The sequence below is a fragment of the Platalea leucorodia genome (assembly GCF_965183815.1).
Source record: "Platalea leucorodia genome assembly, chromosome: 4".
NCBI classification, from domain to species: Eukaryota; Metazoa; Chordata; class Aves; order Pelecaniformes; family Threskiornithidae; genus Platalea; species Platalea leucorodia.
In genome coordinates, this window is record NC_138826.1 from 58,933,405 (window position 1) to 58,957,682 (window position 24,278).

Genomic DNA, 24,278 nt, shown 5'->3' on the forward strand with positions numbered 1-24,278 from the left:
GATGTCATCCTAGCAGATTTAGGAAGAGAAGAAAAGGGAAAAGCAGAAGCCACAAGTGCAGTGCAGTGAGCACCAAGGGCTGCAGCAGACGCCCGCAACAACTGCACTTGCTCCCTGCAGCACTTGCAGGGCAGCAGCAATGCTGGCATGGGCTCTTCAAGACACTTCAGACACAGAAATAGCCAGATTTTCAGAGGGATCTACTGCCTGGTGTCCCACTTAAGCCCATTGGGGATGAGGGTGCTCAACTCAGGGTTAAAAAAATAAGCAAACACAAACAAGTAAACTCCTACTAGATGTGATGGAAGCAGACGCCTATTGGAAGAATAAAAGCAAGAACCCAACACAAGTTATACTTCCTTCCTGAATGAAGAGGTGGCAAAAGGACATTTCTCCAGCTTCCTCCCCACTTGGAGGATAAAAAACACCCCTCGCATCTGCGACCGCGGCATCACCGCCTCCTTCCCTCCGCCAGAGAGCACTCCAGGACACAACATCGCTGCCTTTCCCCCCTGGGACCCCGAAAGGGCCAAACTTCTGCCTTTTGCTTTGCTCTCCAGACAGTGGGTATCAGGCTTCAGGGGCAGAAGGCCAGGAGGCACGGCTGCCCAGTGCACCTCGGCCCCTCGCCCTCCAAACCTTCCCTGCTCCGGTTTCCGCAGCGCTGCCCTAATGAGGGTGCTGCTCAGGCGGCTCTTTAATGAGGAGCTAATCTGAACCACCTGTTGAGAAATCCCCCACAGGATTAGGAGTCTACGGAGCAGTTATATCTTGGACTGAAGCTGCATCCAGCTCGTGGAGCCAGGAGGAAGGGGTCACCCCTGCACTGGGCTGAGGTTTTCTCCCCCAGACTTGCCTGCTGCCCACTCCTTACTCGGCAAAAAAGCCATCAGACATGCTGGCACCTTCCCTGGCTCCCTACAGCAGGGATGGCTGCCGCGTCCTGCTGGGGAGCCAGCACGAGCATCGCCACCCTTGTGCTGGCTGGCTCCCCGTGCCTCAGTGCAGCGGGTGCCGGGAGGGCCCCCCGCTCGCTGGAAACGTTTCACTGGCCCACAGGCAGCAATTAACAGCCCTCTGCCGCCGCAGACCTGGAGCACCTGCGGTACTGATTAGCATCATTCAGGCTCCATGTGTTTCCCACTCCCCTCCTCCTCTGGGATTTCTGCTGCCTGTGAAGAAACACGTGTCCCCGCGCTTCCTGCATCGTGGGCTTTGCAGAGAGCAATTCTGGCCCCAAACTGACCATCGCTGGGGTCTTATTTTCCTCTCGGCAGGCTTTTATCTGCAGCATGATGAGAGGTTCTTCCTTCCTTTTATTTATCTATTCTAAGTAATTATATTTATTGCGGGGAGCTGCACTTTCTCCTTTGTTTTGCGGGAAGCCCTGACCCTGGCTCACGTGGAATATTCCCTGCAGTTTAATTTCCCAGGGTTTGACAAAACACCAGGTAACTACGTTTTCGTTACATCTGCAGTGAGAGATTATGCCACGGCCTGATAGAATCAAGCCAATTTTTTCCTCCAAAGCTAATCCTGTGTTGCCTGACCGATGGCTGTGGGTAGCAGTTGCCAGTTCAAAGACCCCCCATCTCCACCATACCATGCCCCTGGCTGTGCCAGCGTGACTGCTGGGGGCTGCATGGTGAACTGGATCAGAAAGCCGATCTACGTTAAAAATAACCCTGACCAAAGAAAAAGGTTATATTTAACTCCAGTCATTTTCCTGGGTCTGGTTCACTGCACAGACCCGCAAGCGGCAGCGCTGTTACACTGATGGGGTGGAGAGGAGATGAGGGTGAAGAGGCACGGAGAGAGCCATTTCAGCTGACAAGGCTGCAGTTTGATAAGCATTTCTTTAAGCGGCCTAAATTGTGACTTCCATTTCCAGCTGACCCCCTCCTAGCTCAGCTCCGTACCGCATCAGTCATTCTTCTCTCCCTCCGCACTATCTACACCCTCATGTGTTTGCAGCCTCACGTTTTCCCCTTGGCTGAATTTCTGTCATTTCCCTTTGTAAGCCGGTTCTTCTAGCCCTCTCATCCTTCTTCAACTTTTCTTTGAACTGCCTCGAATGTGCCAGCACTTTCATTGAAGTGGAATTCCCCAGACTGAGTGCAGATTTCCATATGCAGCTGCACCGGAGTCTGCGGCGAGGCCGGTTACCTCTGCGATCCAGAGGGCAGCACCTCCCTGCTCGCCATAGAAACCCCGAGTGTCAGCCTGCCTTTGACGGGCATTACCACCCATCTCTCTTTCAGCACAAGCACTTTCAAATGACTCCTTCCCACTGAATAGCGATGCTGCGGTTTATTTTTTCCCCCAGGAGGCATCTGCTCTCGCCTCCCTCCGTCGTCCTCCCCCTCGCACCCCCCCTCACCTCCTGCTTGATTGGTTTGATGGGCTGATGGTCAGACATCCACCTGGGAGAAAACTCTGTCCGCTGCAGACGCTTCTCCTGAAACAGGGTTGAGAATTGAGGGAAGGAAAAAGAGAGTGGAGGAAATTAGGGCACATCGGTGATACTGGCAGGAGAAACTCTGGGGGCTAGAAGTGACCATGAAATCCGTATTAGCTTTACAAGGGTAGCAAACAAGCAAACTGAACTCGGTCCAAGAACATCACGCTGACTCCAGAGCCCATTTTACAAAGCCATCTAGCCGAAGGATCCCATTCCAAATCTGTCCCACCTGAAAACATTCAGTTGCCAGAAAATACCCTTCGGAGTTTCGGGGCTCTGACATACCAGCTCAAGCAGATTTAGCCAGGACAGCTAAAGCAGCCACTGCCCCTTCAGCAGAGCCAGCTGAGAAACAGCAGTAAAAGTGGAATCACAGGCAGTTTGCATAGAAAAGCTAGGCTGTAAATTGCAGCAGTTCAAAAGCAGACAGAGATTCCCTGCTAGCAGAAAAGGGACAGAGAACAGGGCTGAAGACAGTAACCCCTTCAGCCATCCTACCTATGCTGCTGTGCAATCGCGAACCAGATCCTTAGGTATCGACTCTAGCCCTGCCGCTCCATGGGGGAGAGCCTTTCTCCCCCTACACACGCTAAACAGCCCCCGCATCCACGGCACTTGCAGGCTGGAGTGGGGGGAGCAGGACGGGGTGAGGGCTGCTTGGATTTAGCTCTCCTTCAATCAGCAAACGTCCATGCTCTTGGAAGCGGTCATAGAGAGGTAAACAGGATGCCATGTCTCCTCACCTTCTGTGCAATCATGTTGCAGATCTCCGGCAGGAAGTCTTCACTCAAGAGTTTGTAGAGCTGCCGCTCTCGGAGGGAAGTCCTCTCTCTGAAGCTCTCTGTGACCTGCCTCCACTCCTCTTCCGTCTGACACAGCAGCCACCATGTCCCACGGCCAGGCCCTTGGGACCCTTCAACAACATGAAAGGATGTTATCTCCACAGCAGTTACGACTAACAACTTTTCTTTATCCCTTCTCTTCTCTCCTCAAGGCTCGGGAAGAGCAAAAGATACTGCCAATGGCCACTGTTATGGGAAACATGCTCTTTGCTGTAGACCCAAAGCTCTCTTGATCCACCAGAAGCACTGCTACCTCCCCTACCAATGCTGAAAGCGATGCCAAGACACAGAGGAAGTACACAGGTGAAGAAGTAATGGTGGCACTTTGCAACGCATGGGTAGTGTGACATGCCTGTAGCAAGCCTCTGTTCCAGTTATGATGGACCAGAGAAAAGGATTTAATTTGTTTCTTGTAATGGAGGCTGTTAGCCAGAGCAGGACACTGGGTAATGCAAATGTCTGATTTAGTCTGGCAGCAGAATAAAAACATTGAAAATTAATGTTATTTGAAATAAGCCTTTTTTTTTTTTTTTTTCCTAGCACTGCAAACCTTTGCTGCGGTGAATAAAACCTACCGTTCTCCCCAAATGAAACATTTTGTTTGCAGGCACTTGAAAGAACAGAAGAGGAAGTGAAGGCCGGGCTTCATCGGGCTGCCAGATGAGGGGGAAGTTCCAAAAGTTCACATCCCACCCCTGCTCGATGCAGAGTGGGATCTGAAGCAGATCTCCCACCGCTCTGAAGCATGTCCCAACTACCAAGACACTCTGAGCTGTTCCGCCTTGTGTGGAACATTTGAATATTAATTGTGAAGGAAGGACTCTCTTGCGTGGTGGTTGGAACACCCACCTGGAGAGGGGGAATGTGGTTCCTGCTCCATAAATGTTTACACAGAGCAGAGAAGCCTCATGGGTTACAACTTGCATGCTTTTGCCCCGGGACACTCTCTAAGCAAAAAATGTTGTGGGGAGGGGGAATTTTTGGGGAGGGGGAAGACGTTGGTTCAAGCCCCTTCAGGCTGAGGGGTTCTCAGCTCCCTCTAGACTTTTCTAGGGCTAACCACAGACTACTGGAAAGAAAGCAATGGTCACCACCCCCACTGGCAGATGTCACACAGCTTCTCACCGCATTTTCAAGCAAATTAACTATGAAAAATATAAAGAAGCAAAAAACAGAGCCCCTTTCTCTTGGAAGCCGACCCTGGGCCCTTTGTGGATTTGAGTTGCCAGCGGCGCCGGCACATGAGCTATCAGGTTGCCCCAGGAAGACTGGAGAGCTGCAGCCTCCCTCCAGCCACCTGCCCTCTGTCGGAAACCTCCGTGCCGCAGTAGCGGCCCAGAGCAAGCATGTGCTAGCGCCAGGTCACAGGCCAGTGTGCAGCTTAACCCGCCCTTGGCTTCAGCTCAAGTTAACATACTGGGGACTGGTAATCGCCATGGTGAAGGGCCAACCATGTGCCGGTTTCTGCCGCCCTGGCTATGCAAAGCTGTCCCCTGCCCACCTGCAGTGGGGACCTTACCTGCACACTGCCCCCAGAGCCTGCCCCCTGGCTTCCCCTTCCCTTGCCAGCTGCCTACCGGCCACTCAAAAGCAATCAAGTTTCAAAAGCAATCAGGACTAAGGCACTGCTTTGTGCCACCAGAAGATTACTCCGCAGCTGAAGTGACACCATTTGCTGGAAGACAATGACCTGATAAAACCCCCAGTGCCTCACCCGGCTCTGCTGCCCAGCTCCGGAGCAGCCGCCAGGAAATCTGAAGACAAAGGGTGAAGAGAAGGAGGCAGGGCAAAGAAAATGCCACCCTTGCCTTTTATTGTGGGGGAACATGGGCAGGCTGAGCCCCTGGGTTATGTGGGAGCCAATGGATCTGCATGTATGACAAATGAGTCCCAACCCCCTCGGATTCACTTTCACATTATGTTGCCAACTCGCTTTTTCTGCTTGCCTCGTTAACCCTTAGGTGGGTATCCCCAAGACATCATTTACCGAGTTCAGCCACCCAATGGCCACCGGGAAGGAGAGGCAAGGAGAATCAAAAAGGTTCCTCTTTCCCTATTTTGGCATCACTGGCCCCACTCTCTTCCCTATCTGAAAAAATGCACCCGCTACAAACAGGGGCTTGTGTTCACCTCATCCCTGGAGGAGCAAGGGCCATTCACAGCCCATTTCCATCAACTTCAGTGAGTAGGTGGGCCCCCAAGACATAGTGTAACCCAATACATTACATTTCTTCATCCCAGACTAATCCGCTATAAGATAGGAAGCCCGCAGGTGCCCAGGCTCCCAGCTGCAAGGCAGCCTGTAATGCCAACCCCTCCTTCCAAACTTGGCCCCAACCACTGGCAGAAAGACTCTCCCTTTCCTGAGAAAGGCATCTCTCTGGGCTTTGATAATTTAAGAGCCATGTTAGCTGATCGTATCAACCCTGACCCCGCAAAATCTTTTTACCATTTCTTATCTGAGTCTCACGGATTAGCACGTTCTCTTCTGCCTTCTCCCTACCAAAAAAGAAAGAGAAGGAGTGATACAATAAATACATTACTTCACATCACTGAAATGCAGGCGCTTCTGAGGAGAAGAATGGGGGATGCAGCAATTATTCAGCACACAACAAAACCATGAAAAAAACCAGCATGCAGAACACATGTTCGATATATATATTCACATATATATTTATCATAGCTTCATAAAATTTTAAGAAGTGAAGGATGCAGGCTGGAGTTTGGCAAGGACAGTATTTCAATTCTTCCAGGAAGCATCACAAAATCTATACTGACTCAAGTAGCCAGGATTTTGGCTTCAAGCACCACGCAGTGAAAGTGTTCTTTATCAGGAGCGTATCCCCTAGCACTCCATGGGGGAACTGCATCTGAAGCTAGGCGGTCAGAGGAGTGATACCCACTGTTTCACCAAACTTGGCTTCCAGCTCAATCAGAATTTTCTTTGGAGAGTGATCAAAGCACCCACCAAGTCTGAGCTTGCTTCACTTCAGAGATGCATTGAAATTATGTCTGCGTGGTATATACATACTTATTGGGGGAACCCCAGAAGTTCATTGTACTTCCCTCTGGGAACATATGCATTTTACGCCTATTGCAGGAACAACCTTTCCGTACCTCAGCAAATTTTCTTCCAGTAGTTTTTTCCGCTTTGGGGGTCGCCCTCGTCTCTTGCCCGTCTTCCCAGGAACATTCGGGGTGTTTGTCTGCCCCCCGCATCCCCTGCAAAATGGCAAAACCACGATGAAATATCTGCTGAGCAAGGGAACTGCGCCTGGCAGGATGGGAGAAGGGCAGGGAAATTGGAACAGCTGCTAGGAACCCAACCAAAGGAGGGATTAAATCAGAGCAGCAACGGGACGGGGAGGGGAGGAGAGGAGGGATTCCCACTCGCTGGGAGCCTGATCTGGGAGCCGCCGGCACAGTGCGGGGCAGACAGGGAGGAATGCGGTGGGGCAGGCAGCATCGCTCCCACAGCAGGCTCTCCTGGTGCCACAAAGGCTGCAGGCTGGCTCCGACACAATGCGTGACGCGGGGCAGCTCGCAGTCTGCTTGGCAACTCCAGTCTCGCCCCGCACCGCCCCAGCCCTCTCCCAGGGCCCCCCCGCCGCCCCCCGACACAACAGCAGTCAGGCGGAGTAAGTCCCCTCCAGCCGGGCTGGCTGGGCCGCCCACCGCCTCGCCCCCCGCACCCAGACACGGGGGGCACGGGGGGGGGCTGTTACCTGTCTGGAGCCAGCTCTCCGTTGGTTTTCCCCTGCACCGGGTCCTCCTTGTACATCCGCGTGCCGTAGAAGTACCAGTACAGGGCACCGCTGCTGTCCTCGCCCAGCGGCTCCACGCGGAGGCTGTCGGCGTCCAAGCCCTGTGCCCACAGGGAGACCCCCGCCAGACGGTGACAAGTTGAAAAGCGGCCACATTGTCACACAAAACATGATGACACCCCTCCGCAAACACCTCCCTCCCTCCTCCCCTCCCACCATGCCACAGCAGCAGTACAGCTGCTCCTCCGGGCCGAGCTGGGAAAATGTTACTCCAGGGGGAAGGCGACGTTCCCTCTCTGTCCAGGGAGGGATTTAGATTGGCATCTCTAATTTGAATGGTCTCTCTCGTTTTAACATTTCATCTCTGGTGCTCCTGACAGGGAAGGTCTAATTAGTGCTGGCGACAGTCACGCGCAGCCCTGAAAAGCTCCCTCCCCCCTCCCTGCCACCACCCTTCCCCCAGCTCCCCCAGTAACTTCAGCCCCATGCTTTCATCTCACACCATCCCTCAGCAAGGGAGTCTCAGCTCTCACAGCCCTGCCATTACAGCTGGAGCATCTCCAAATTCACTCTTCACAGGAAGAGTAGCTAATGAAGCCAATTTACTTAGTGACTCCCGTGTTACGAATACATCCACACAGGACAAGGGCCTCAGGAGCAGTCCTGCGCGCTTGCCTTGGGTCCACTGCAAGGCAAGGGAGGGGATGGGGAACTGACGACCCACTGCACCACCACCGATGGCCTGGCCTTAAAATACACTTAATAGCATCAACCCTTCTCTTCCCAGGAAGATTCACTGATCTGGCCCAGCTCCAGCAGCCGCACTGTTTCCCCCTTCCCTGCTGCCCAAAGCACCTTGAGGAGGTCGAAGACGTCATCTGCATCGAGGCGGTAGTCACAGAGGCGGTGCAGGATCTCGACCCGGGTGCGCAAGGGCAGCTCCTGGAAGGTGGACTCCCGCAAGGGGTTGGGTTTCCCTTCCTCCAGCTCCCAGCGATAGTTGATGATGTCCTCCAGGTAACTGTGAAATGTCTGGGATCTAACCAAGGAAACAAAGTCCCACACGCTCACTGTAGTTCACTATGCCAAAAACACCTGGTGCAACCAAGCAACTCGAACAAACACAACACAGAGACAGCTAACACTTGAAGGAAAGTCATGCCCCATGACAGCTATGGTTAGGTGCAGCTCTGTAACTCAGGTTCCCAAAACACAGCAATCTCATTGCAACACCATGGGATTTCACATTATACACATACAGCTTACAGGACTCTGCATTACTGTTATGTCTTTCCAAGCTGAAAGAACAAGCTAAATATGGTGCTAACTCAGCCTCATCCCCTTTCTATCCCAACGGGCAGTGCCTTGTGCTAGCACCAACATTGTTCCTTTACTAAAATAGGATGCAACGAAGCTATGAGCCTGATCCCCTTCCGCCTCTCCCCATTTCATGCAGAGACCTTCTTCTTCAGCTTTCCATTTGCTCCTCACATCTGCCATTGCCAAGCCCTGCTCCTCCCTCTGCCTCTTAAGTGGTTTTCCATGCCCTGGTTCAGTGGCCTGAAACCTTCCCTAGCTGATTGTCTCCCCCTTGCTTTGCTGCTTCTCATACTCCTATTGCAGCCCCCATTCTCCTCTCTCTCCATCCCCAAAGATGCTGCCACTTTCTGCCTGTTCCTCCACCAGTGGCTCTACTGGGACATCTGCACCGCCCGGTTAATGGACGTGGCTCAGACACTGCCACACAACACAGCTCATTCCCAACATGAGCATATCTCCCAAACAGGATTCAGCCCAGAGGACTCTCTTCTCTAGTCTCCCAGATGATCAAGCTGAACACTCGAGCTCTTCATAAACACTGCGACTAAAATGATCTTTCTCATTTGCTAGCTGGGCCACATTAAGTCCCCCTTTCGTTGCCAGCAGTTCACCATATAACCCAAGGAACGCATTTCTTACCCTCCTCTGGCATTGAGGCGTGTGTCCCCATCTGACACACATTAGACTGCTGATGGAGCTTAAGGCTAAAATAACTCCTGTCTATATTTTAAGGAAACTTAAGTCCTTATTCTGATTGCTTAAAATTTCAGGGGAGGGAATGAAAAAGGGCTGGTGAGGCTGTGTGTCCCTAAATATAAAACCTTCTTAAGATCTGTCAATGCCACTTTGAGTCCTGAGACTTGCGAGGCTCGCTCAGCCTGCTCGAGCTGTGTACCCTGAGCAGAGCGAAGGGGGACCCCCCCATGCCCCAGCCATTCTTGCACACACGGGAAGTCCATATGCCGGCAAGAACACCACTGGGTACACATTCCCACCAGCTCTCAAAAAGGCAGCTCAACTTGATAGGTTTTTGGCACAAACGGATTACTCTATATGATTAATGGAACCGTGCCAATGCTACAGAATTGCATTTGCCTGAGAAATTACTAACTACTACAAAAGCTATTATTTTTGAACAAAGAGATAGAGGAGCACAATCCAATTGGAATAGGATTGTTAGAAGTCAACAAGAAGTTAGCTATTAGACAGCGGGCTTCACACGTTTGGTAAAGACTGGACTTGTTTGCAAGGACCATGACTGGCTGGTGACTGCAAGAACGAAGGAACAGATGCCACATGATTCCTCAAGCCATGTCCACCTGGCAGCATTCCCCTTCCTCCTCGAGTGGAGGGAAGCTGATGCTACCACCCCGCAGATCGCTCCCCACCAGCCTGCTTCTTTCTGACGTCAAACGCAAGCTGACCTCCCAGAGATAACTCCTCACACCGGAGGAGTTTTACCAGCTCTCCGGTTGTATTTAACAACAGATGCCTGAATGTACCCGGATCTAGTGCCTTCTGCAGCCTAGAGTTTGCTCTTTTCTGCATGACACAAGCAAAGCATCAGTATTTCCAAGTGTCGTCATTTTGCCCCACTAATATCAGCAATCAAACAAACGCAACTTGAAAGAGTTTTCTACACTCACAAAGTTCAGTCAACACAATAAAGGAGGACTGTTTCATGAAGTGATCTCTGTGCTGTCTCAAGTACTAATTTTAGGGTAAAAACTACAGCAACTATCCATTTTTAAAATGAAATATTCAGTGCACAGTACACCCACGTGAAGTAGCTGTGCATTCCCACAGTGCTATCCTCATATACCTCAAGACCCAATCCAACTTCCAGCAAGGACTTCAGATTGACAAAAGGCGTGATACTAGATTATCTTTATAGACTTTTTATTTTTAAGAGTGCTATTTGATCACACACAGCTTAAATATTAGATATTTACTGAAGCCACTGGATTAAAACAAAAAAAAAGAAAGGCAGATCAGACTCCAGCTTTCAAGAACAGAAACAGTGATGAGAATATCTTTTCCTGAAAGTAGGAAAGCAACACCTGTATTTGGATGCTTAGTCCTTCATAGAAGGGGAATGACTGTAAGCTCTCAGAGAGCATCTGAGTTTCAGCCCCCTGAGTTCAGTTGTTCAACTCTGTCAGAGCTCAAGGCAGAAGATTATTTAATCAGATTGATACAGAAGCTCTGGCTATTTCCAATAAAACTGACTGAAAAAACAGCTTCCCTAGGATCCTGAAAAACTACTGGGTGACATGGGATGCCAGGAAGAAGCAATAAAAGTAGCAGGGCTTTATCTGCTCCTATTTTTCTGGGATCAGACAGATACTTTCACCGCTTGCGTGAGTTCACTTATCTTGCTCTACCATTTTGGCTGTTCTCAAAGAAAACTGATCCAGGAAGCCCCTCAATTCCAGAAGATCATCTGAAATCTTTGCCTCATGTAAGTCTCATTCTCCCTGGGGACCGGCTCTGTTGACTTAACCAATTTGGTTTGAGTTTGACTTTCAGGTAAGTGGCTAACACTAGAAATTTCCGCCATCCACCCAGTGTCCGATACATTACAAGCTCTGTTCTCAAGAGTACTTTGAGTTCCTACCCCCATCAATTTTCAAAGACAGCTACTGTGCATTTGTCATTTTGAATAAGGATAGAAATGAGAACCAGAGATGGGAACCAGATGTCTCAAGGCATTCCCAATCACTCTCAATCTTACCCAATTTATATTTTCCCTCTTCATGGGGGCCGGCCTCTTTTCTCCAGACAAATGTGGGGTGCTCGCCTTCAACCCACCTGCCACACCTACGGTTAGTCTCACTTAGCCTGCGTCTATGCCATTTCCCTTTGAAAAAGGTTTCTGAAACAGCCCCCCTGGTTTGGAGAAGAAAACCGCAGGGAGCACAGCAATCGAAGATCTCTGCCCTTGGGGTTCTTCCCTGTGCAAAGCAGAAATGCTCAGGACTAATTGTTTAGCATTATCCATAAAATTCAAAACCAAGAATCAGAGAGACAGGGTCCAGGAGTGGAATGACCTGGATGCAGTTGTCAAATGGCCTTTTTTCAAGCTCACAAATAGGACGGTGATACACCTGTAGGCGTGGCAAGTCCTACAGTCTCTGCTGCAGCTCAGAACCTCCGAAAACCCTTTTGTAGGTGGGAAGAAGGCAGGGAGGAGATCACTGGGATGAGGAGACAGATGTAGCTCTTCTCTTGAGGTTCTCATCATCACTGAGACTTGTAACAACACTCAACCAAGAGAGGCAATGTTAAGTCAGCAATGTCCTTTTCTCTACAAATCCAAGTATTCCCAAGGAGAATGGACTGGTACATGGACACATGCTGTTTCAGGGCACATATCCAAAGCAAAATAAACTCTACCCTTAATGTAAATTGGGGTTCCTAGAAACAATTTTTTAAAAAGTGTGAGACCATGGGCCCTGATGTTTGTCACCATACCTCACACAGTTCTACCTCCCCCTGCTATACAGCAAAAGTATCTTCCATACAGCTTATTAACCAAGGAAAACTATTACAGAAATCACCTACAAGAGGTCAGAAAAGTTACCTTAGAGTACTTTGTAACTGTACAACTTCGTCCTTCCCAGCGACTGCCTTTCTCCCCATCCCCATTTCTCCCCATTCACTAGCACCATTAATATTTCAGAAAACTCAGACACAGTTTCCCTCACTTGCCACAACATCCCGTACTTTGCAGTTGCCGCCCGATGCGCAAAGCAATTTGGATAGCTGTAGTGGGGAAGTGGTCGAATAGTACATGCATATCTATGTGGTACATCCCAAATGGATGCAGGGGATTTCTCGTGAGCCCAATGCAATTCTTAGTCTCATCCCTGGCTGTGCTCCGAAACCACAGGGTCGTTGTCAGAGGTCCCTACCTTTTTTTGCAGTGATTAGGAAGGAGGTCAAAGCTGAATTGCACCTGTGGTTGAAAGTTTTAATCATACGTTGTGGACCTCTACATATGCAAAAGGAAATCTGGGGCACAGGGAAGGATGCGACCTAGCACATCAGTGTTGAAGGGGAAGAATAACAGCAGACAATCCACAAGAGCACCAGTGAGGCTGCAGCTCAAGTTGCCTGTGATCTTTAGTAGCAGCTGCAAAAAAATCAGGGCATAAAGACAACAGGAGCAAGTTGAAGGAAGGGCTCCTCCCCAACACGGGTATCAGCGTCCAGAACAGCCAGAGAAATGATACACCCCCCGAGAGCTCAGCGCTGCAGCCCGGCCATCTGCCGCCCGGCTGCCTCCCAAAGAGGGAGGTTTCTCTGTGCTCCAGGAGAGGGGAGCTGAGGACTCCTCCCCCTGCCTGGCAATCCCAATTCGGCAGTCTGCCTCGGCCGTGGCTTCCCCTGCTTGCAGCAGAGGCACTCTTCCCATCGCCTGGGGTTTTAATGCACGGGGCCACACTGCTGTTGGAAAAAGAAGCTTGGCCAGCATGTGGAGTGAGCCCCCATCCTGCTGCTCGTCACCATGCCCAGCTTCCCGGAGGGCCTACTTTGGAGACCTCTGGAAGAGAGAGTGAAAATTTTGCAGGGTTGATGGGATATATGGAAAATTTTGGTTGGAGCTTCTGGTGTGCACGCTTGGGAAGGGACAGCTGCACCTAGAGACCCCAGCCCCACAGGCACCCTGCAGGGCAAACTCAATGTGAAATGCCTCCTGGGCGAACCCAGCACTGTTGGGGCTGGAATTATGCGTACACACACACACGCTTTTTTTTTTTTTTACCCTCGTGCCCAGAGGAAGCAGAGCAACTTGTGCTTTTGGTTTTAAAGTCTCCAAAGTAAATCAAATCTTGGCTGGGAAACTGTAAACAAAATCAAGCCAAAAAAACAGAAGCAAAAACAAACACTGATTCAGTGAGAGAGTCCCCGTGTCAATCTGCACTTCCCGCAGGCAGCATGCCATGGCCGCAGTGTGGAACTACTCTCACAGCACACTTCCCTATCTGGTCTATTGCTACCAATGTTGTTAAAAGTCGCCCCCCCTCCACTCCCCTCAAAAAAAAACCCTACACCCCCCCCCCCCCCCCAAACTCCCAACCCTGTGGGAGTAAATACTAGATTACCCTGTGGGAGTAAATACTGGATTAAAAGAAACATTAGGGTAAGGAGCTGGAAATATTGGAGACAAAAATCCCTCAATGATGCTCAGATGCTGCCGGCACACACAGATAAGTCTTCTGAAAGTTCAGATTCCCAATAGTTGCCTGGACCCACTAGCTATAATATCTGTCATGTTGACAGCGTTTTAAGTCTTTTGTTTCATTTAATTTACAAAATGCAATGGAAGAGTAAATACCGGAACGCTCTTGAGCTAAAACTGCTGGGAAAATGGCAAGCCTGACCTATGGCTTATCCCAGACAGTATATTGTTCTGTACTTCAGATTAAAACCAAGAACCCTGGCAAAACCAGAGGATGACAGAGAGCAGGAGCAACAACAGACCTCCTCCACCTCCTGCCCAAGAGTCATATGTGGGAGGAACATGGAAAACAAGACTGGGAGAGCTCAGCCTTTCCCTCAAAGACTATTTAAACAGGAATAGAATTACTCTTTCGTTCCTTTTACAGAGTTAGCCACTAAGAAAAATAATAGAGGCGATACTTCTGTCTGGTAAAAGCTTTAAAAGCTGAAAAAAACTTGGATTCCCTCAGCCACCCAGCACAAGCGGTGCTTTTAGAAGGTTCTCAGTAATAAATGAAAAAAGACTTCTTGGGCATCTAATTCACAGCACACAAGACAACTGGTTTTGCCTCTGTGATCTGTCTAGTTCAAAGAAACAACAACAACAAAAAAAATCAAGGTTTTATCAGAACAGACGTTTTATCATGGAATTAATTTTATGGACTGAAGATATTTCACCTTATGGGCTGGCACCTTTTAAGTTCTGAATTGGCAAAAAGGCACCAGCTTGGTGTTGGGAGTCACTCAGGTGTTAATGAGAGCATTAACTGACAGATGGCATTCAAGATATTTCTCCCCTGTCCAATGAAGACAGCTTCTTTGCTACAGCAGAGATCAGGAAAGCTTAATTCTTAACAAGCGTACAATGCTTTGGCATAAAAGCCAGCCCTCTGGAAGGCAACGGGAAGGATTCAGGGTTTGCTGGGATGACCTCAGTCAAACATCATTAACAGGGGCAGGAGAAGCAAAGCCTATTTCAGAAGAAAAAAATAATGTAAGGGTCCCTGCGATCAATTTATCGTGGCTTGTCAGAAAGAGAAAGCTTAGGCTGACCTTAGAAGCAATATGAGTTACTACTACCAGCCTGACCTTGAGCTCTCATGTAACAATGGAGACTTTTTTTTTTTACTGTATTAATGAGCTTTCTTATCTGAGGTGGGGGAGGAAGCCTTATGGACCAGCTTGTACTTTACCTTCAAACAATTTACCCTACGGAGAAACTAAGTCAGGCATGATGCAGGGGGGAAAAAGGTACTACCCCATCCTTGTGGGGGAGAAAAGGGTGGGACAGATATATTCCCTGTTTCCTTCCAAGCCCTCTGTGTGCGGCTCGCTCAGAAGGTGTGCAAGCCAACAGAAAGCACGTATTCCTCAGACCATGGGCCAACTTGTCATCAGTGCGATCAGGCTGGTAGAGGCTCCAGGGCAACATGCACCTGGAAGGGTCCCTCCTCAAAACACTTCACTGAAGCAGAGCAAAATGACTGAGGAGCTGGAGATCCAGGAATCATGACCTCAAGCTTTAATATCCACATTTCATTTCCAATTCAACTAGCAGCGCCACTAGCTGCACCACTGGTGGGGACAGACTTCACAAATTCCAGCCAGGGACAGTCTCCAGGGAAGCAGTAACTCCTGTCCGTGCCAAACTGGTGACAGACCTCAGCAAGGTCCAACTCCAGCAGAGCCCTCGTGATGGAGGAAACAAACACTCAGGCTTCTCCTGCTTTTTAATGCCCTCTTTTGATTCATGCCTGGAGAAGATCGGCCTGCCTACAAGGGGCTGTGAACAAAAGGAGGACAGCTTACGTTAATGGACCCTGAATGAGATAAAAAAATGGGGGGGGGGGGGGGGGGATTAAACTGGGCTTATCAAGGTTCCAGAGTGAAGTTTCTCCTCCCAGAGCTGGAAAGACAGCAGAGATTGCTGGAGTACAAAACCATCACAAGGCATGTACAGGCCTGCCTCTTGTCCTCCACTTCTAGCTAGAACTAGTTTTCTGAATGCAGACACTGCCCAAACCCCAGGTGATTCTGTGGCTTACCTGTGTGGCCGTCAGGAGCATTGGCAGTGAAGAAGAGGAGAAAGACCCTCGAAGAATCAGAGTGTGGATTCCACTGAACTCTACATACAGTGACCTCCAACTTCACCCTTGATGAACTTTCTACATTACAACCACAGTTTTGTTTCAAACAATAAGGACAAAAAAATAGCTTGTTAGCAAATGCTAAGCAGCGGCAGCTCTTCCCTAAAGTAGTCTGATCTAACTCCTGGATTTGGCAGTCTGAAACATGAGTGATCAGAAGTTTCCACATCCATGAAGGATACTCCCAAGTTTTCCACACAAGTAGAGGACAGCAGAGTAAATTCAGCACCATAGCAATTCCTGTTCACCGCCCCTCACTTGTCCACCCCATAGCTTGCTTCTAGAGCTCAAATGTGGCACTGAGACCACTCCCAAGAATATGCTGAAGATGTGCTTAGAGAAGACATCAGGGTTCTGGACCTTTCCTCCAACACGGTAATACGAAGTTACGACAGGAGGTTCTCCAGCTGAAGGGCTGCTTGATCTTGCTAAGGAAATCTAATTTACGTGGTTGGATGCCAGGGAATCCACTGCCTTCCCAGGTGAACTCCTAAACTGTTCATGTTTAGGAGAGGGAAAAAATCAGCTAAGAAAAACCAAGGCTGTCAGCAGCTAAGAATACTCCACTCCTGCTCCTTGTCTTCCTCCATCTTACCTCGAGCGATCTTCCATACAATAAAAACTGGGGAAGCTGGAAAGGGAGCTGGCAGATATGCTGTATCCCACAGAGAAGCAGAATAGGAACAGCTATGGAGCGAGGCAGTGTCTCCAGGGAGGCAGAGAGAATGGAGAGCTGATGTGGGCTGTCTAGTCTAATAAGGGATCACACCACAGGAGCATGTGCTGGCTTGACAGAAGCAAGTGCAGCCACTTAACCTGGGTATGACAGCTGAAGTGGGAGCGTTGCTTTGCTACCCACAAAAAAGGGGAGCACGAAGGAAGAAGGGGAAGCCACGAGGTCACCACAGCTGCCCACCCTTCAAGGGAGGTTCCAGGTCTGCTCATGCGGACTTCTCCCCCCAGCCATGGCAGAAAGACTGAGCAACCAAGGAAGTTTCCAGCTCAGGCTCTTTAGCAGTACCAGACCACACTCACCAACTCTTGAATTAGATGGAGATGCCCTTTTACATGCTGTGAGCTGATACGTGCTGCCTTCCACCCCTTTTCCCTCACACAAAGGACAGGAGGCAGCAAGTCCACCCCTCCAAAAGGAGACGCCAGCTGTAGGAACTGAACTCATCTCACACGCCAGTGTGGCAAAAGGGCATGCTCTGATCTTCCCCAGCTGCCTATGGTCCACGTTTCTCCTGTGATTCTGCTTTTATCTAGCAACCACCCTACGCATGTCACAGCCGCTGGGAGTGACTTGTTTGTTATTTTGCTGAGAGAAGGCAGAAAAGCAGGAGAGATATCAGTGCAGATATAGCACAGTCCCACGTTGGTCTGTTCTGAAAGGGCCCTTCCCTTAGGCTGGCAAATGCCGGGGACAGGCAGGAGTGCTGAGATAAATGTCTATTTGATCTTTTCTCCCCCATTCACCCTGGATTTTTCACTGCTTTATGTTCACAAAACGCCAAGGCAGCTAATCAGTGCTCTGTGACCCCTGTTAATTGGGCTGTGTGAGAGAAAGGCAGCACCGGCAGGAGAAATCACACATACCTGTTACTTTGAACTGTCCTGTCATTTTCCATCTCCCTGCTTGCAGGAGCTCCAAGCACCTTCTGTGAGCCAGGGCTGCTCTATTTTCATCACCATCCCCAGGATTAGCAGGAGGGACCACAAGTCCTTCGTGTGGTTGTCCTACCTCTAACACCTCAAGGTACTAGGAGCCAACAAAGAGGCATGTTGTTGCTTCTCCTTCTGTGTGAGAAGGTGAAAGTGATTTTTGGTGAAGGAAACACAGTTGGAAGGTGCTGATGGCCCTTCTTCCACCTACACCCAGCTGCTCCTCACTGCCCTTAGCTGCCTCTCCGTTGCTCCCCCTCTCCCTCCCCGCCACAATACCAGGAAGAAGCGAACAGATGCCCAGCATCCATCTCCCTGTCTCAAGTGACCGGCAGCCTATTTGGCCAAGTAAGCCAGAGAAAGAAAGCAATTGGTGTGAAGATGTGAAGCATTGGAGGAAAGAGGGGTTGGATTTGCCAAGCCTGGTGGATTATGCAGTTCTTGGAGGATGAGGAAGACACATATGGTTAACTAGATGCACACTGGGTGCGGGGCCCTGCATTTGATTTTTAGGTAGGAGCAAGGGCTGCTTGCATGTTTTTGTTGTTTGATTAGGGAAAAGAAGAAATAAGAATATGAGCAGCAATAAAACCAGAGCAGCCACAAACATCCCAAACAACATCTGAAGGCATATGGTACCAAAGGAAGAGAAAGTCCTGGGGGCAAAGGGGATGAGCAGGAGGATGCGTACGCTGCCCAGACAGATTCAGAGAATATTAATGGGATTAAAATAAAACTTAAAACGTGATGACTACCAGTTTGTTTTTCAATGCCAGCTCAATCTTTTCCTCAAAGTTAGCGAGTCTCTGCACAGTCTCCATGAAGTGAAGACCTGTGCTCTCAATGCATGCAGGGTTTTGGGGTAGTGGTAAGGATAGAGAAGCAGGAACCCCCTCCCCCACTACTGATGCTGCAATTTGAGTGAAAACTGATAATGACAAATCAATGGGTTGGATAACTGAATTAAAAAGGGGGAAAAAGAATTCTGCTAAAAGATCCTGAAACATCACTGTGGTGAGCAAAGAGTATTGCTATATATATTTGTGAAAACATGAATTAAGGTAGCAATAGATGAATAGAAAGGATTATTTACCTTGAATGAATACAAAGAAGAGACTATTTGAGACAGTTTTTAAAATTGTCTTTTTCCTTAATTGTAACTGCATAAATATGATTAATTAAGTGTGATTATGCTATTTTCCATGGGCATTGTTGGGCTTGATTCAGGATGACCATGTTCACACCAAAGGTGTGTTTAAACACACCTGTCCAGCTTTGCCAACATATTAACCCCACAGATATTCTGTACTTCACTGTTTATTCAATTTTATCTTTAAGACACTGCCCTGAAACTATTAGTCAAAGGGTGCAATAACAAATCAGTTGCCTTCAGTGTGATGTACAACCCATGAGAGCAGCAAGGGGGGGTTAAAACTCCAAGAGGAAACCAGCTCTGTAATCAGCCACTAACATGCATTTTCCTATCTGCCATTGTGTTGAAACATGCACCACAGCTGCAGCATGGAGGAAAGCAGATGATATTGCAGCTACTTTTTCTCTTCTTGCCTAAAAATACAGACCTCAATTCCTTGAGATTATGGCTGAAATTGTAAAATATGTGCATCTGGAAATATATAGGAACCTCCAGAAAACTCCTGGTAAGATGGTCTGTCAGATATCCTGCCGGTCTGAATGGGAGAAAGATTCAAGTGTCCATCAAGCAATAAGTGGTTTCTGCTTCTTTATCAGACGTTGCAGTGGACAGTCCATCAGTCATAGGGGAGACAAGATGCATGTCCCCAGCAGTGTCAGCTGCTCTTTTCCTTCCTTGAGGAATCAATCTGTTGAGCTGAGGGAGCCCAAGAAAGAGGCAATATCAGTTACCGAAGCTTTACTCAGAAAGGGAGGCAGAGCTGGTACCAGAACAGAGTGGTACCAGTGCTGATGGCATCACACATCATGCCCAAGGTGGAAAGGACCAAGGAAAGAAGTTATCTCACCCCAAGCACCTAAGAAAAATTAATGACAGAACTGAAAATGTATCATGCCTGGAGAAAGTTTGGTGTCAAGCTGGCATGTGATACTGTGGGAGGATACAAGGGAGATGTCTAAGTGTATGTCACCTTTTACCATGTGACAGCATTGATCTTGGCTGGGCAAGGGCCAGGGAAAATGGCTTTCATTAAGCTATGAATTCCCTGGCATGCTAGTGAATAGGGTCAGAGAGCTGAGGAGAGCCAGAGCCCAATGCTTCCCTATCTAACAAGATCTATCACAAGCAGCTAGACTGGGAACATGAATTTTTCCCTGACAGTATGCTCAGATAAAGTGGTAAGAATCTCCTGAGACCCTGAAGTGCAGCGTTTTCTGTCAGGCTCCAAATCAGAAACCAAGTAACAGATGTCACTGGCAAAGGCAGAATGGCAGGAGGCAGAAGAGAGGTCCCGAGTCTCAGAGCCAACACCAGGGTGTGTACTGAAAGCACTGGGGTGTAGGCTGGTACCGAAGGACCAGAAGATAACGGTGATGAGATGTCACGATGACTAGTACTGAGGTTGGTGATATCGGTACACAAGACAGAGGTGCTAAGTAAAAGAGGCAGCTGGAGGAAGAATGCACTGATCTGCATGGCACAGCTCGTCTCCTGGTGAAGCATAAGATCACCAAGAGAAGATTAAGCAATGCTGATGCCAAACTGGAGACTTCACAGGCACATCAGCAGGCAGCAGGCTTGATGACACCGACAGACTTAAGAGTATCAGTAAATTATGTCACTTTTTGGATGCAACGGAAAAGCAAAGAACCTAGGTTCTCCTCAGAGCACGTGGTTCCGAGGTAATAAATCTGAGACACAGCAGTTCCTGGGGTCAGTTTTAGAGCTTGAGGAGCAGTTCCTGGACCTCAAAACAAAACCATCTCACCTGGACATTTCTGAGCACAACTTAACAAAGGGAAGTACCTTGGCCCCCCACAGGCAGGAGGCCAGATTTTTGTCAGCCTCGTAAAGAAAGTCAGACAAAGGCAGGAGGGTCCCTAGGCGGGGTGAAATGCTGATCCTGAAAGGCCCTGATCAGCAGGTGAAACTCCTCCAGTCCCAGCATGGATGGATGCCTCCCAGCACCCCTCAGGAATTCAAGTGCTGCATTCTTCTCTGCCCAGTTCTTCCCCAAGGCTTATCAGACACTGAGGATGGGAATCACTTATAGGCATAACGATCCCACAGGCAAGACAGTGTTTGAAGCCTGGGGGCTTCTGCATTGCTTCTGTGTCAAGTACCTTGCGCTTTGAATAACAAAAGGCAATCTCCTGAAGGATCAAAAAGGAAAACAAAAAGAACCAGTGTTAGAACTATTTATTAACTAACCCAAGAACTAGTTACAGGCTGTTAGATACAATAAAAAGGGAGAGAGAAGGATCTGGGTGCTCAAGAGGGAAACAAGTACCTTGGGGGAAGCCAAGTCTGTCAATCAGTGCAGGGGAGGGGGGGATTTGGGTAACTGCTGCTGTGGGGCGAGAGGCCTGGTAAGACACAGGCTGTTGGCTACTGCTTTGAAGGGTTCTGCTAAGGGAGACTTTGGCTCATGCACGCTGGGTGTGTAGCCAGCACATACTGATATGACCTGGAAAAGACGTGCAGTCCTTAAAGGAGGGATCTCGATAGCTCCACAGACACAATGAAGTGTGAGAACCGCTGCTGCGTGCTCTGCTCTTGCCACACACTGCCTCCGTGTACACACTTTGACTCTTAAGGCATGGAGGTTTTTTCCCCCTTGTTTTGTATCTTCCTCTGTGTGACCTTGACAACCACCACGCAGCGTATGCCCAACAACAAGCCACTCTGGATGTGATGAAATGAAGGTCAAGCCACAGTAGTCTCTATCTCAGGAGGGATGAACACAGCCTTCTGGATGGTCCAGAATAAAGGAACGTACCTAGAGCCCAGCTTTCACCTTGTGAACTGACCTGGTAAGATAGCAAGGGCTTTGGTTGGTCTACGACGGCATTTCACTTCTCCCATCAATTACCTTCACCTACATCTAACCAGGCTTCAATCCATGCTCGCCAATTTTCATCCACATGCTTCTTTCTTTCTACTACTGTTATTTGATGGTGACCCTCTTTCTGAAGAGAAGCAGATCAGCCCTTGGGAGTTGGAGCTGATTAACTTACAAAAGACCCAAATACATCTCCTATATTCTGAAAGAGCAAATAGGAATGAGGCTCGCTGTGCCCTGTATTCAGACTCGAAGAGGATCATTACTTACTATTCATCCCTGGATCCTTGAAGAACAAGTGAAGCCAGCTTAATGCTGCATTGTTCATTCCTAGTGCCCATCAACAGAAAGCATGCTCCCAATTCATAGCCATAAGGAAACACAACAGTATTGCTGCACCATAAGCTCTTCTGATTGTTTAGGGGCTGTAGAGAGGACCTTAGGGTATTACAGTGATGATGAGCACTGTGGGGAAGAAGCTAGAGTTATTGTCTTGATGATGATGGGGAAATAGGACACATGCGCGTATTATGGCACAAATCCATATGAAACGAGCCCTTATGTGCCTTGCTGCTCATAGAAAAATATGCTTAATGTGGGAGAATAAAGTCTCTTCTGAGGCAAAAAATACCTAGCATGGGGTTGCCTTGAAGCAAACAAGCTTGTCAGATTCATTACTTAGAACTAGCCCCACATTTTACAAGTTTCTGGAGACAATGGATAAAAACAAGTTCTTACAGATAAATAAATGAGCCCTAAAGAAGTCACTTTTGGGATTCATTTCGGAACAGGGTTTTCCTCTTCTTTTCTCTAAAGCTTAAACTGCTGCACTGATCGAGCCAGAAAGAAACCGACAAAGGATGGAAGGTAAAATGAGAGAAAAATTAAAAGTATAGGTGACTTAGAACAGATACTGACATGACACACCAAATCATCGTAGTGGCTTAGCAGCTCGCCAGCAGCTGCCCCAGCTGTCCATCAAGCTCACTGGGGCTAAAAGGCTCAGAGAAAATAATTTCAGAACTTCTCCAATATTTACCCTTGGACTAAAGATCAGTTTCTGAACCTGGCTGAGGTGTCCTGCAAAACCAACTGTGCTGGAGCTAAAAATCCTGCACCGGTGGTTTGGAGCATCGCTATATTGAAATGCAAGTCTCAAAAGTGAGAGCGAGGTTTCACGTGGAGAGAACTTCCACATCCAGTCCCTCTCTCTCCATCACTCTTTGTCTTCTTCCTTCTACTTGCCTCTCATCCATCTGCCCCGACAATAACAGCACAACTTTCACGTTCTCTTTTTCTTCCACCATTTTCATTCCTTATTCTCCACCACACCTATGGAATAGTACTTCCAGAACGTGCTACCAACTTTTATTCAAACTCTTCTTTAAAGATTTATTTTATCCATCTGAGAATCAAAGACATTTACTTAGCTTTATTTATACTTGAACTCTATAATTTTATTCCACTGTGCTACTCATTAATCTCTGAATGACCGTGTTATTTTACTGCTGTAATCTCATCCTTCCTTTCCCAACACCTGCCAGCTGCCTCGTTTTCACTTTTTACCCTTTAAAAGGCTCACCTTGCATGGCTTGGCTATTACTATAATAAATATTAATATTAGATTCAAGATGAGCAATGTAGCCACTTCATCTCCCTTGCCCCCTCACGGTATCTCCTGTGCTGATGATACTGGGTCGATTCCAGAGGCCATCCACCCATCTCCATGATGTATGCAAGGCAGCACTTGTTAAAAGTCAGACTGTAAATAATGCTGATCTTGTTGATATTCACTTGGCATTCATGAATATGATTCTGAGTTAGTGAGGTGCTTTGTGGCTGGGCCATTGAAACAGTTGTTATAATCAAGGTCACTGGCACAACTGCAAGAGCTGGCTGCTGAAACTCTTTCTGAAAGGTGGTGGTCCCCACGTCTGCTGCGACTGAACTTAGGCTGCCCGCCCCAGATGTTATGGCACGACTGAAGTGTTGAATTCATTCAGATTGTCTTAGTACCTTGGCTTAGCTATTCCTTCAGCCCGGTTCACCACAGTATCCATGAGACTGAAAACTTGGCATTAGTTTGCCAGCTATCCCAGTTGACCTTTATCCCCTAGACAGACCAACATACAGCGGTTCTTAAAGGACACAGCTCATGCAGTCACGTGCAGAAGGGCAGTTTTAAGATGTTAAGTGTTTTATTGAGTGCACTTCTACCAAAACATGAGACCTGGGGTAACCCCCAAAATAGCCTGTAAAGACACAGTCCACACAGAATAAAGGACAAGGATGGACAAAAGTGACAAAGCAGACGGAAGAAGTGAAATACTCGGAGCTATTAAACACAGTCCTCAGACATTCTGCCCCAATGGGTTAGAAGATTTCAGATTATCACTTATCTCTTTCTGATGAAAGCTCAAATAAGTGATTACAGAAAATAAGCAGAAGAGAGGCAATATTCTTGATTGGCAATTCAACAAGTACAGAATGTAGCTCTTCAGATGCCATACTGGAAGTATTTCTCAATCCCACCACTAAGGGTATGAGAGAAATAATAATTAAGACAATTGTGAGGGAGGGAAGAGGAGTTAAGGAATATCCTCTTATGATCCATATTCACAGAATCATAGAATCATTTACGTTGGAAAAGACCCTTAAGATCATGGAGTCCAACTGTTAACCTAACACTGCCAATCCCACCACTAAACCATGTCCTCAAGCACCACATCTACCTGTCTTTTAAATACCTCCAGGGATGGGGACTCAACCACTTCCCTGGGCAGCCTGTGCCAGTGCCTGACTACCCTTTCAGTGAAGAAATTTTTCCTAATATCCAATCTAACCCCCCTCTGGCACAA

General features: G+C 48.3%; 1 protein-coding gene across 2 annotated transcripts in view; it reads right to left on the reverse strand.

The window, feature by feature from the left end:
• The window catches only part of CECR2 (CECR2 histone acetyl-lysine reader), a gene marked incomplete at its 5' end in the record, with an annotated part of 98,429 nt that overhangs the window by 16,554 nt on the left and 57,597 nt on the right, over window positions 1-24,278 (reverse strand). The window contains 6 exons of one of the 2 annotated variants that reach the window (XM_082308453.1): window positions 2,381-2,458; window positions 3,205-3,374; window positions 5,753-5,802; window positions 6,421-6,525; window positions 7,029-7,168; window positions 7,923-8,106. In XM_082308453.1, the coding sequence (XP_082164579.1) occupies window positions 2,381-2,458; window positions 3,205-3,374; window positions 5,753-5,802; window positions 6,421-6,525; window positions 7,029-7,168; window positions 7,923-8,106 (727 nt within the window). Of the gene's footprint in view, window positions 1-2,380; window positions 2,459-3,204; window positions 3,375-5,752; window positions 5,803-6,420; window positions 6,526-7,028; window positions 7,169-7,922; window positions 8,107-24,278 lie in introns of those variants that run through there. The other variant, XM_082308454.1, reaches the window with a different exon arrangement.